General features: G+C 34.5%; 1 protein-coding gene across 14 annotated transcripts in view; it reads right to left on the bottom strand.

Annotated features, from left to right (window-relative positions):
- Positions 1-13757, bottom strand: part of FNIP1 (folliculin interacting protein 1) — a 95944-nt gene that overhangs the window by 41631 nt on the left and 40556 nt on the right. For 12 of the 14 annotated variants that reach the window (XM_036312335.1, XM_036312338.1, XM_036312345.1 and 9 more), the window contains 4 exons: positions 12991-13082; positions 8961-9044; positions 7504-7575; positions 4171-4306 (listed from right to left, as the gene is read on the bottom strand). In XM_036312335.1, coding sequence (XP_036168228.1) covers positions 4171-4306; positions 7504-7575; positions 8961-9044; positions 12991-13082 — 384 coding nt within the window. The remainder of the gene's footprint in view (positions 1-4170; positions 4307-7503; positions 7576-8960; positions 9045-12990; positions 13083-13757) is intronic. The other 2 variants (XM_036312337.1, XM_036312349.1) reach the window with 1 other exon arrangement.

The raw sequence follows: 13757 nt of genomic DNA, 5'->3' as shown, positions 1-13757 counted from the left end.
AGAAAAGGGGTGTGGGAGATGCGGGAAGAGAATGGACAAAAATCGTGCACCTATGGATGAGGACAGTGGGTGGGGAGTGAGGGCGTAGGGTGGGGCGGGAACTGGGAGGAGGGGAGTTATGAGGGGAAAAAAGAGGAACAAATGTAATAATCTGAACAATAAAGATTTAATTAAAAAAAAAAAAAGAAGACTCAAATAAATAAAACTGGAAATAAAAGATGTGAAGTAACAACTGACACCACAGAAATACAAAGGATTGTAAGAAAATACTATGAACAACTATATGCCAAAAAATTAGACAACGTGGGTGAAATGGACAAATACCTAGAAACATACAATCTTCAAAAATTCAATCAGAAAGAATTAGAAAACCTGAACACATCAATAACAACTAAAGAAATTGAAGCAGTGGTGAAAAAAGTTCAAGCAAACAAAAGTCCTAGACCAGACCACTTCACTGGGGAATTTTACAAACGTTCAAAGAACACCACCTATATCCTCCTCAAACTATTCCAAATAATTCAAGAGGAAGGAAGATTTCAAAGCTCATTTTTCTAGGCCAGCATTATCCTAATTCCAAAACCAGATAGACAATACAAAGAAGGAAAATTACAGGCCAATATCCCTGATGAACATAGATTCTAAAATCCTCAACAAAATATTAGCATATCAGATCCAGCAATATATCAAAAAGAACATACACCATGACCAAGTGGGATTTATTTGAGGGATGCAAGGTTGGTGGGGGGAGCACAGGAGACTTGGTTGAAAAGTTTGTAAGGATGAAATTCCGAAAAGGGAAGTTGGCTGAAGGTGGCCCACCACTCTTTATCAGAATTCTGACTTAGGGGAGTTGGCCAAAGGCAGCTGTCCCTAATTGTTCCTTGACCTTTCCAAACAAGTTTGTGTATGTGCAGACCCTCAAGTATTTACCAGAATCTTTATGCTTGATCTTTAGGTGTCCTTGCTTAAAGGATATTGCAGACACATGCATCCTCCCAAGATTACTTACCCTACTGATTGTATCTAAAAGATAAACTTTATCTCAAACTGCTGTTACAATAAAAGCCTGAAGAGGCAGGCGAAAGAGGCTGCCTGGTTCCTTTAGCCAAGCAGTCCCTTAGCCCTCTCTTTCAGAGCAAACCTGTGTCAGAGTAATCATTCATCCATTGCTCAAGGTCTGTTGGTCAGCCCTGGCAAAGGTTGGTACAACATTCTTAAATTAATAAATGTTTCCAGATCTTAGCTATGGTGAATTGTGCTGCTATGAACATAGGGGTGCATATATCCTTTCTGATTGGTGTTTCTGGTTTCCTGGGATATATTCCTAGAAGTGGGATCACAGGGATAAATGTGATAAACAAAATAAAAGATAAAAATTACATCATCATTATCAACAGAAGTAGAAAAAGCATTCGACAAAATCAAGTACCGATTTTAAAAAATATATTTTTATTGATTTCAGAGAGGAAGAGAGAGGGAGAAAGAGACAAACATCAATGATGAGAGAGAATAATTGATTGGCTGCCTCCTGCATGCCCCAGACTGGGGACTGAGCCCACAACCCAGGCATGTGCCCTGACCGGGAATCAAACTGTGACCTCTTGGTTCATAGGTTGACGCTCAACCATTGAGTCATATTGGCCTGGGACCCATTTTTGAAAAAGATTTTCACCAAAGTGGGAATAAAAGGATCATACATCAACATACTAAAGGCCATATATGACAAACCTACATCTAACATCATACTCAATTGGCAAAAACTCTAAAAACAGGTATAAGACAGGGATGTCTGCTTTCACCACTCTTATTCAACATAGTGCTGGAAGTCTTAGCTACAGATGTCAGACAAGAAAAAGAAATAAAAGGCATCCAAATTGGAAAGGAGGAAGTATAACTGTCATTATTCACAGATGACATGATACTGTACATAGAAAACCCTAAAGACTCCACCAAGAAACTACTAGATTTAACAAAGGAATTCAGCAAAGTAGCAGGATACAAAATTAACATCCAGAAATCTATAGCATTTTATACACCAATAGTGAACTCTCAGAAAGAGAAACTAAAAAAACAATCCCATTTACCATTCCAACAAAAAAATTAAGATACCCAGGAATAAACTTAACCAAGGAGGTAAAAGACCTGTACTAAGAAAACCTATAGGACACCGAAAAAAGAAACAGAGGAAGATATAAACAAGTGGAAGCATATACCACGTTCATGGGCTGGACGAATTAACATCATTAAAATGTCCATACTACCCAAAGCCATCTATAGATTCAACACAACCCCTATTAAAATATCAATGGCATATTTAACAGATCTAGAACCAATACTCCAAAAATTAATATGGCATCAAAAAAGACCCCAAATAGCCATAGCAATCTTAAGAAAGAAGAACAAAGTTGGAGGAAGCACAACACCTGATATCATACTATACTACAAAGCCACTAAAATCAAAGCAGCCTGGTACTGGCACAAGAACAGGCATATAGATCAATAGAACAGACTAGAGAACCCAGAAATCAACTCAAGCCATTACACTCAATTAATATTTGGCAAAGGCATAAACTTGAGTAAAGACTGTTTCTTCAGTAATTGGTGCTGGGAAAATTAGATAGCAACATGCAAAAAAAAGAAAAAAAAGAAAAGAAAGAAACTAGACCACCAACTTACACCATTGACAAGAACAAATTCAAAATGGATAAAAGACTTAAATATAAGTTATGAAACCATAAAAACCCTAGGAGAAAACAGGTAGCAAAATCTTAGACATCTCATGTAGCAGAATTTTCACCAATACATCTAGTAGGGCAAGAGAAATAGAGGAAAAGACTAAGCAAATGGGACTACATCAAACTAAAAAGTTTCTTCACAGCAAAAGAAACCATCAACAAAATGAAAGAAAATCTACAATATGGGACTCATCTTATCAATGATACATCTGATAAGGGATTAATCTCCAAAATAAATAAAGAACTCATACAACTCAACAAAAGGAAGACAAACAATCCAATTAAAAAGTGAACTTCACTCGTCATCTGAGATGCCAATTAAAACTACAAAGAGGTATCATCTCATACCTGCCAGAATGGCTACCATCAATAAATATACAAACAGTAAGTGCTGGCAAGGATGAGGAGAAAAAGGAACCCTTGGACTCCGCTGGTGGGAATGCAGACTGGCGTAGCCACTATGGAAAACAGTATGGAGCTTCCTCAAAAAATTAAAAAGGGAACTGCCATTTGACCCAGTGATCCCACTTCTAGGAATATATCCTAAAAAGACAGAAACACCAATCAGAAAGAATACCTACATCCCTATGCTCACGGCAATTTACAATAGCTCACAGTTATTTACAATAGCTAAGATCTGGAAACAGTCCAAGTGCCCATCAGTACATGAGTGGATAAAAAAGATGTACATTTACACACGGAATACTATGCAGCTGTAAGAAAAAGAAGGATCTCTTACCCTTTGAGCCAGCATGGAGGAACCTGGAGATTATCATGGGAAGTAAAATAAGCCAGGCAGAGAAAGACAAATATCACATGATCTCACTTATATGGGGAATCTAATGAACAAAATAAACTGACAAACAAAAATAGATCCAGAAACATGGAAGCAGTAACAGACTGACAAATCTCAGAGGGAAGGGGAAGAAGGGGTGGCGGGAAGAGATTAACCAAAGAACTTATATGCATATATGCATAGCCCAGGGGTGGGCAAACTTTTTGACTCGAGGGCCACAGTGGGTTCTTAAACTGGACCGGAGGGCCGGAACAAAAGCATGGATGGAGTGTTTGTGTGAACTAATATAAATTCAAAGTAAACATCATTACATAAAAGGGTACGGTCATTTTTTTTTTTAGTTTTATTCATTTCAAACGGGCAGGATCTGGCCCGCGGGCCGTAGTTTGCCCACGGCTGGCATAGCCCATAGATACCAACAATAGTGTAGTAAAGGCCTGGAGCCAAATGGGGGTACAATGAGTGAAGAAAAGGGGGAACATCTGTAATACTCCCAACAATAAAGATACATTTTTAAAAGTTTTAAGTTCCAAACTTAAAATACAGAAAATGTGAGTCCAGTCTCTAAAAACCATACAAAAATATGTTTAAAGAGCTATTCAATCTTATTTATATAAATTGAAGGTTCCAACTTACCATCTAGGAAATACCCCATTCTCCAAACTTGTTGTTTGGCTGCGTCGCCAACGTCTCTGGTAGCTGCTGGCACAACTTCGGGTAAGTGAGGAATTTGGGGAGGGAAATGGCGTAATAAGCAAGCTGCTGAGAGATGCTGTCAAATCAGAATAAGAACAAGTATAATGTGTAAGTCAATTACAACTAAGCAAAAGGACAAATTTCTTTTTAACAAATTTAAGAGCAGGGACTCAAATTTTCCATTTTGCTTCATGAGTCTCTAAAATTTTCATTTAATAATATAACTGTTGGAGCAAGGACTCAGAAGAGAAAAATCATATTTTAAGTGTGTTGGCAAGAGAATCTGAGACAATCCCTCTTGACATGCTTATCCCCAGCCCCACCCAGGAAGAAAATGCTACTGTGAAACAAAGCGTTATCTCTTATTTCTTTGGCCATGAGACTACCCTCTAGCTTAGCTGAACCCTTAGTCCTTAAATTAAAAGAAATATGATGTGATTCAATTTTAATGTTGTAGTTGGATTTTAAGAACAAAACTGTATTTGAAAGTAAGTGTCTAAATGTCATTTAAAGATGTCACTTAAAAGTATTCATGGATAACTTGTGCATAGGTAGTCAAGCTTGTAAATGTTTGGCTACTTTTAATAAGAGTCTGGACTATACCTACCAAGTTCCAAAAGAAGCGGTAAATCCTATCACCTGCTCTCTAGAGCATCCTAATGGTTGACAGACACATTCCAATAGAGGCCATTCTGATGATAATTACTATAATCCCATAACTGGGGATTATTCTCTTCTAAAGAATCTGCAATCTAGAAGTTCTATTTCTTGCCTAGGTGTAATAAACTACAACTCTATTTTTCCTTGGGCTAGGAATGATCCCCTCCTTCCCACTTGATCCACAGAGAAAAAGACATTAAGGGCTTGCTTTTCATTTAGCAATATTTTTAGGTTGCCATCTTTACGATTATAACCACATACTGAAAATTTATAAAGTAATCTAAAACAGGAAATTATTATGATCATCTATGAAAAGGTACATGCCACATGATAGGTCATGTTGGATATCAGGACTGAAAACTAAGAGATTTACCTTATAAAGATTTGTTTATCTGAATTCTCTGACAAATTCACTGATAAAGGGAAGAGGCCTTAACTACCATGCAAACATCTGAACCACCAATGAATTAATTCCTTTCTTGAAAGATCACATTTTATCAATTGGTATTACAAAACTTTGTAAACTAATATAAGACTGGGTATGTATAACAAATGTAGGTAGGTATGGGTTCAGTGAAAAAACAAATGCTACTCTAAATTTTGAAAAGCTATGTTTTACTAAATTCTGAAATTAAAAATAACCTTATTAGAAAAAAGAAAATACACCATTAACTTAAATGGCATACGTGAATTTAATGGCTTGAAGAAGCCTTACGGATCAATCTAGCTAGTCCCTTCAATTTATAACCGAAGAAAATGAAGTATAAAGATATGAATTTCTCACCTCTAAAATGCTGGATAAAATAATGAGTTAAATTATAGCCACAGAAGAAAAAACTATATAATATAGAAGCAAAGGTATTAAGAGAAATATACTCTCAATTAGTTCCAAAGAACAAAAATATAGAATTTGAAATGAAAGGTGAGATTAGAAAGATGTAGACTTTTCATATTAGATTAGTGTTTCTCAGCTCTAGCTATCCATCAGAATTAGGTGCTGAAGTTTTTCATGTTGTTTTGTTTCTCAAATACAGATGCCTAACACTTTTTCTAGGCTAAATCAGTGTTCAGGCATCTGAAGTTTTTTTTGAAACTTCATTTTTCTAATGCAAATGTAGGGATTACAATATATGGTTAATTTTGGACTTCCCATCTACACTCAAAATTGAATTGTAATCAATTTGGATAGCAGGGACATATGTGACAACACTATGGATTACCACAGTGATTAAAGTTTCTCACACCTAACAATAACTTAAAGCCTAAGCTTATTCCTTCTTTCACTTATGCTGATCTCTGAGCCCTGACAGACATTTTTCCTTTTAAATGGAATATCCTTCTTCCATGCCTTTGCCTGGATAATGCTAATTATTTTTCAAGACATAATTCAATTATTATCCCTCTGTCCCTTGCCCAGGCTGTTAGGTTCCCTTTATCTGGGGCTAGCACAGAATTCATCACATAATGAACCATTACAGATTTGTCCTGACTTTTCTCTCATTAGACTCTGCTCCTTAAGGCAGACTCTGGACTTTTTTTTTTTAAGCCTCACCTTGTTTCAACAAAAGTTTGTGAGACAAATTTTGGGAGAGTCTACATTTGGGGGGGGGAAAAAGTGTAACATTAGTTCAAAATGCTTAAGTCATTCTGGGCAAGACATAGTCTAACCATTTAAACTCTAGTTAGGAGCAAGCAGATACAAGCAATGTGATTTTCTACTATACTATCTAAGCAGTCTCTTGAGCAATGCTTTTTTTCTTATACGGCTAAACCTAAGCTAATGTACATTGATCTCTAGGCCAAGCATGTCAAACTCACGGCCTACAATGAATATTTTTGTGGCCCAGCCAATATAACGGTATGTGAAAAATGTTTCAATAAAAATTTCTTAATTTTTACATCTTGTTATACATAATTATTAATAACGACTACAACGTTCTCTAATGACTGATTACTATATTTATGTTGCATTCATTTCCCTTACACAGCGCAAGTGCACTATTTCTCTCCACTAATACTAGCAGCGAATATTTTAGCAGCCAATTGCCACATCATTAGTATTGTACTGACTTGTTTGGTGCGCGCAATAGGAAATATTTCGCTTTTGGAGAACAAGAAAAATAGGTTTATTTGCGTTACGCTTATTAATCTGTGCAGTTATATTCAGTGTCTGGTAAGTTAATGTTCAAGAAAAAATATTAATTTTAATTAGAATGTTCTATTATTTTACGTTAATGATGACTTTTATTTCAGCCCTTTGCATTCAGCATGTCTCTATTGAAATAAACCTACATTTCTATGACAACTGAAGCTTTTGGTGGTTTTTTTTTGAGGCCCACATAAACTTAAACCTTGTTTATTTGGCCCATGTTAGCCTTTGAGTTTGACATGCTTAATCTAGGCCATGCTCCACCAAGAACGTTTAATAATGTAAGTGAAATATTTTAAATTTAATATATTTCTCTCTACTGTTTCTAAAATTCTCTTGTAATATCAATATAACAAGCTATATACATAAAATTAAAGAATAAAGGCAAAGATAAAAAAGAAAATCAATGTCAGCTAACAATTATCTCATAAAAAAATTGAGTTAATACATAAACCTGGCATTACCAGAGCGTGCTATGCCACTGTCTCTGTCCTCATTCAACTCTCTTCCAGGCATGTCCATTGGGTTGCTGTGAACTGTGAATCAAGACAAAACTGTCAGTTATAAAATATACTGCTATTCAAATTGACGATGTTCCTTTTAAATAGCAAACTCAATCATGCTCATCTCATTGCATTCCTTTATTTTTTCAATAGCATGGCACAAACCCAACACCAAGAGCTATTACTCAGCTGAACAAGCTTTAAGATCTATATTATGATTTGACATACAATATGAAAATAGTCTATAATATTATAAAGCAAGGGTGACTAAAGTATTTTAGAAGCATATTCAACGACATAGCAAGATATTCACAACATAGTATTAAATTTTATGAAAGGAAGCTACTGAACAGTAAGAATGGTGACTGCTGGGCATATGATAGTTCACTTTATTATTCTGCCTGTAACAATTTGTTTAAAAATATGCACAATAAAAATTTTAAGAAAACTATTTGAATAGTATGGTCCCAACTTTGTTTTAAAAAAGGGGGGGGGGCGGTTATTCCTGACTGACAGATGGTTAACATTTTTTGCCTATTGTCACATTTCCCAAATTTTCTATAACAAATATGTACTGTTCATATCTCATATTTGTACGGAAAATAAATATTAATTAAAGTAAGAAATTGAATAGTTTCCTAAATACTGAAACATGAACACACTCACTCTACAATGATATAAACAAATATGCTCATATGCCTTCTACAGAACAATTATAATGATGCTTGTTCGTCTAAATCTTAGCTCTAAGAGAATTCATTCTTATTAGTGCAGATCAGAAGTTTTACAATAATAATAAGATATGATATTTTCTGCAATTGGTGAACTATGGTTCAAAAGCTACTCAGCCATGGAAACAAGATAGTATCACATTAGAAATTCTGAGTTATAATATTTATACTAAATTTTGGTTTCGAATTCTAAAGTTAAAGTCATTATTACATAATGAGATAATAAGTGACAAACACTGAAATTCATAACAATGTCAATTCCACTGATAAAAGTTTCTGGAAACTTTAAGAACATATTCAGTAGAAATAAATTATGTTCTTGTACTTTCTAAGCAATATTTTCTTAACCAAACCCTCTATAACAGCGGTTCTCAACCTGTGGGTAGCGACCCCTTTGGGGGTCGAACGACCCTTTCACATGGGTCGCCTAAGACCATCAGAAAACACATATATAATTACATATTGTTTTTGTGATTAATCACTATGCTTTAATTATGTTCAATTTGTAACAATGAAATTGGGGGTCACCACAACATGAGGAATTGTATTAAAGGGTCGGGGCATTAGGAAGGCTGAGAAACACTGCTCTATAACTATATTTATTTACTCTCTTGTTTCCACAGCTTAACTACAGATTCTAGCCACTGGATCACACCAACTAGTCTACCCACACAGCACATCGCAAACCTGCAAAGAAAGAGGCGCTCCTGATCAGGCGGAGCGGACCCTGTTCAGAGAATGCCCGCCTGGGGCTGCAGAACTGTGAAAGACCTACATGGCAAAAATGTAAAATACATGTGAAAGAGAGCTGTTAGAGAAGCTGCAGTGCATCAGGAATAAAAGGTGAGCTAAAGCAGCACAAAAGCAGACCAACATATATGAATAGAAACTTTTAAACTAAGTTTAAATAATTCTAGTTGGCTTCCCTTTTTTGAAACAGGATGGTTTCCCTCTGGTCATGGCAAACATAATTTCATGCCCATTTACTAATAAATTTGTATAAAATAAAAAAATAAACTACTACTACATAAGGTAAAAATTATTTTAAATGTTCCATGCTTTCTAATATAAAACAACCTTTTTTTAATTTGTTGGGGTGACATTGGTTAATAAGGTCATACAGGTTTCAAGTGTACATTTCTATGATGCATGATCTATATATTGCATTGTGTTCACCACCTAAAAAATCTTTTTAAAGAGCCAAAAAAGCACAGTAATGTTATCTGTATAAGTTGGCACTTGCCAAATAAATTTATCTTTTTAAAAGTCAGTTTTAAAATGACAGTTATCTTGCAATGGCAGTAAGGAGAAACCACCTAAATGCTTGGCTTAGAAAACAAAACACAACACATACAACAAAGAACAAATACAGAAAAGGAATCTATTGACAAATTAAGTATAAAAATAGTTTTTTCTAACCTAGTAATAAATTACAACATAATGGAAGAAACCAAACTTCCTAGACTAGGAGGAGTCAGCCACTAAGGAAGCAGGTCACCAATACAGCCTGTCAGTCAGGGCCAGACTCCAGGCTGTTCAAAAAACTTGGCAACTACAGACTTGACCAAGAGAAAATTATAGTCTAAAAGACCCAAAAAGAGAAACATTTACAGTCTGGAAGAAAGCAGCTGGGTTACCTGTTAAGTTACTCTTTTTAAAAAATATATTTTCTTATTGATTTCAGAGAGGAAGGGAGAGGCAGAAAGAGACAGAAACATCAATGATGAGAGAGGATCACTGATACTGCCTCCTGCATGCCCCACATTGGGGAACGATCCTGCAATCCCGGTACATGCCCTGACTGGGAATCGAACTGTGACCTCCAGGTTCGTGGGACAGGGCACCTGTTACTTTTAATCAAGATGGCCTAAATAGTCACCCAGGAGATTTACCTAGGATAGAATAGGGAACTTTCTATCTAAAAAGTGACAAATGTATCTTTCAAATTGCTAACAGATATTTTTCCATAACAAAAATTTCTACAATTATAGTACATATGCAACAATTCTTTCATGTTTCATTGTTCAGCTTTCTTCAGTTCTCCCTTCAAAATGTATCTGCTCTCTTTAAACTCCTCCCCTGCCTGCCTCTTCCTTAGTCTCAGCATACGACTGTCTCCTACAGTCATATGAGACGCATATGTATGTAGGCACACACAGAATGCACCAGATGAGAACTCTTTTCCTACCAACCTACCTCCAAACTTAATCAAATTCTCCCCTATTCTTGCCCCCTTCATGCCTGAGCAGTAATAATAGGTAACATTATTCAAACCTTACTATGTGCTAGGGACTTATTCAGTGAAAAATCCTGAGAGGTCCTTCCTTACCTCCCTTCCAAAACTAACTTTTCTAAATCAGCCAGGACCTTCAAAAATCTTATTTGGCCAAATATCACCTTTATCTCTAATCTCATTCTCCTTTCCATCAACATTTAAACACAGTCAAAACTCTTCTACCTTCTCACCATATATCTAATCCTATAGTTCCATAGTTCTTAACAGATTTCGTACCGCTCAGTTTTCTCGTGTTTCGCGCGCCATCTGTTAAGGACCGCTCACGAGTGTTCTCGTGTTTCATACCCATGGAAAAAGGAGCGAATCTAGATACTTGTGTAAATTTTGTTTGGTCCCTCTTCATAGAGGAAAATGTTTTACACAGTACCATACGTTAAAAAAGTACTAGGAACTTTAATTGTTTAAGTAAATAAAAATGTTATAATTATTGAAAAACAACACCTAAAGTGCATTATGATGATTTAAATAACATGCAGCTTGCCCAAAAACGTGCGGTCCCTGGCGTATGTCTTAGAGATTTCTATGCGGTACGCAATGTGTTTTAAAATGTGGTCTAAAGACCCTGAGGAAGTCCCTGGAACACTTTCAGAGAGTTGGGGAGTACTTCCCATTCCAACTACATGGTTTTTTTTTGAGACTGGATTTTCTTAATGCACTTCAACCAAATCAACATATCACAAAAGACTGAATACAGAAGCAGATATGAGAATCTAGCTTTCTTCTAGTAAGTCAGACATTTAGGAGATTTACAAAAATGTAAAACAATGCCACTCTTCTAACTCAATTATTTTTGTCTTGGAAAATAGTTATTTAAAAACATGTTATTTACATTAACATGAAAAGGGTTATTAGTGTTATTTTTTCATGAATTACTAAATAAATATTTTGAAATTTTCTGTTTTAGTTTCTAATACAATATATATCAACAAATGTGACCAATATAAACAAAAATTCTCTGTGGTCCTCAATAATTTCTAAGTTTTTAAAAGGATCCCAAGACCAAAAATTTGAGAACCACTGCTTATATCTTGGAAAAGAGACTAACTTCTGAGTCTCTCCTAAATTCTGAAACTGTTCACATATGCCACCAAAAGCCTTCCTGTTGCTTAATGCAATCCATACTATCTTGTATTACCTTACAGTGCATTTGATGCCGACTCCCACGAACTGTAAATCCACTGAGGTAGAAACTATGTCTGGTTTACTACTATATCCTCATGGCCTAGCAGAGTGCTCGGCATAAAATAGTACTTGATAAGTATTTGTTAATTAATGGGAAATATTAAGAAAATAAGAAATGGTGCTCAAATATTCTTGATTCACCGTCAGAATGTACAAATAAAAGCTGTTCAACATTTAAAGTCTGTACTCTGTTAAATTTCCTATTCTATAACAGAGAAGATGAGTATATCTAGCACCTATTGTATTTAGTATAATTACCTTTATACTAGTGATAATGAATTTGTATGAGTAAAATATATAGCTTTTAATAAGCCCTTTGAGCTTTGAAAAGTGTCAATTATAAAGAAAAAGATTCAGTCATTTCCTTGTCACATCTTTACTTTGTTAAAGCCAAAGAAATAATCAAATTACGAAAAAGCAGAACTTTTTTTCTATAAAATATACACACTTTGTGAAGTGCATGCCTGACACTATATCCCACAGTGGGTGCTTAATAAATGGTTGCTCATTTGAATGAATTATAGAATGTTATACTGTTCAAGTTGGAAGAAAAAAACTATTTTCTACCAATTCATGTAACTAACACATATTTATTTAAATTAATTATAAATAAAAATTATCACTAAACAGGGAAGAGAGAAATATTCACTCTACTCTAACTGCTGTCTACTCTGACATACTGCAGTTCTCTATTCACTGGAAATAGGGTCAGCAGCAATTTAGCTGTTTTCCAGGCTAAAGCAAGTGACTAGAAATGTTAGAAACAATTTGTCACTTTGCAATGTTTAACTTAAATAATTATAACAATCAACTAACCAAATTACTAAATAAGTTGTTACTCCAATAAATCTTTTAAGGAACATCAACTTTGAATATCTTCTCATCTGAATTACAGGTCAAAATGAGTACCATTCAAAATTAACTTTTATTGTTAGGGAAGAGAGAAAGGAGAAAATATAATTAATACCAGACTTCCTCAGATGGTTTTTCAAAGATACATCAAACTTAAAAACAAGTTTGATAGATACAAAATAAACATTATGCTCAAATATATGAAAATTATATTTTCCAAATAATAAAGATATAATATATACTTATAATTTAAAAGCCTTTTCCACTTATAGTATTTGAAACTCTTTGGTCTTATAAAAAATCTACATTAACAAGAAAAAACTACATATCCCTGTTATACTGTTCACATTTTTAAAACTTACAAAACCAAAGGAACCACTTATTTACCTATATTTCCAAGTAGTCCATTAATAACTGTGTTACTGTCAGCCTTTAATGTACTGTTATCCTGATTGATGAATTCAAGACTATCTTGCAACCTAAAGGGAAGAAGAAAAAAATATAAATTCCAAATTCATTATATGCTCCTAAATGGCCCTTCCTTGAATATCCTAATGAAATTTTAGTGTGTAACAGTTTTTTAAATTTCCCTATTAGTACTAGAAACGAACTAATAATTTTAATCATCCTAAGGGCTAAATCCAGTCTGCTGCCTGATTTTGTAAATAAAGTTTTAATGGAACACAGCCACATCCATTCATTTATGCATTGCATATGGCTGTTTTAATGCTACAATTGCAGAGCTGAGAAATTACAACATACTGTCTGGCTCACAAAAACAAAAATATTTACTATCTTGACCTTTATAGAAAAATATTGCTGACCCAATTTAAATTACAATCTTTCCTCTCATATTTTGACCCTGAAAATATTTTCTAAACTTCTGTCAGGATTAAAAAAGAAAATAAAAAAAGAGAATCAACCAAATATCCAAAAAGTATCTCTAGTCCACACATTATAAACGGCCTATATTACTTCTTTTAGTAAATTATTCAAACAACAAAAATAAAATCACTTTCTGCATTTAATTCAAAGTATTGTTCTTTGGTATTTTAAGAAATATTAATTAGAACTTAGAAAATATATAGGAACTGAGGGAATTACAGTTAAAGTCAGTCATGACAATGTAGGATCTCTAATTTCTAGTTTAGTAT

Source organism: Myotis myotis, unplaced genomic scaffold, assembly GCF_014108235.1.
Source record: "Myotis myotis isolate mMyoMyo1 unplaced genomic scaffold, mMyoMyo1.p scaffold_m19_p_6, whole genome shotgun sequence".
NCBI lineage: Eukaryota > Metazoa > Chordata > Mammalia > Chiroptera > Vespertilionidae > Myotis > Myotis myotis.
Note: the sequence above shows the minus strand (reverse complement) of the source record. Positions and strands in the feature narration are given on the sequence as shown.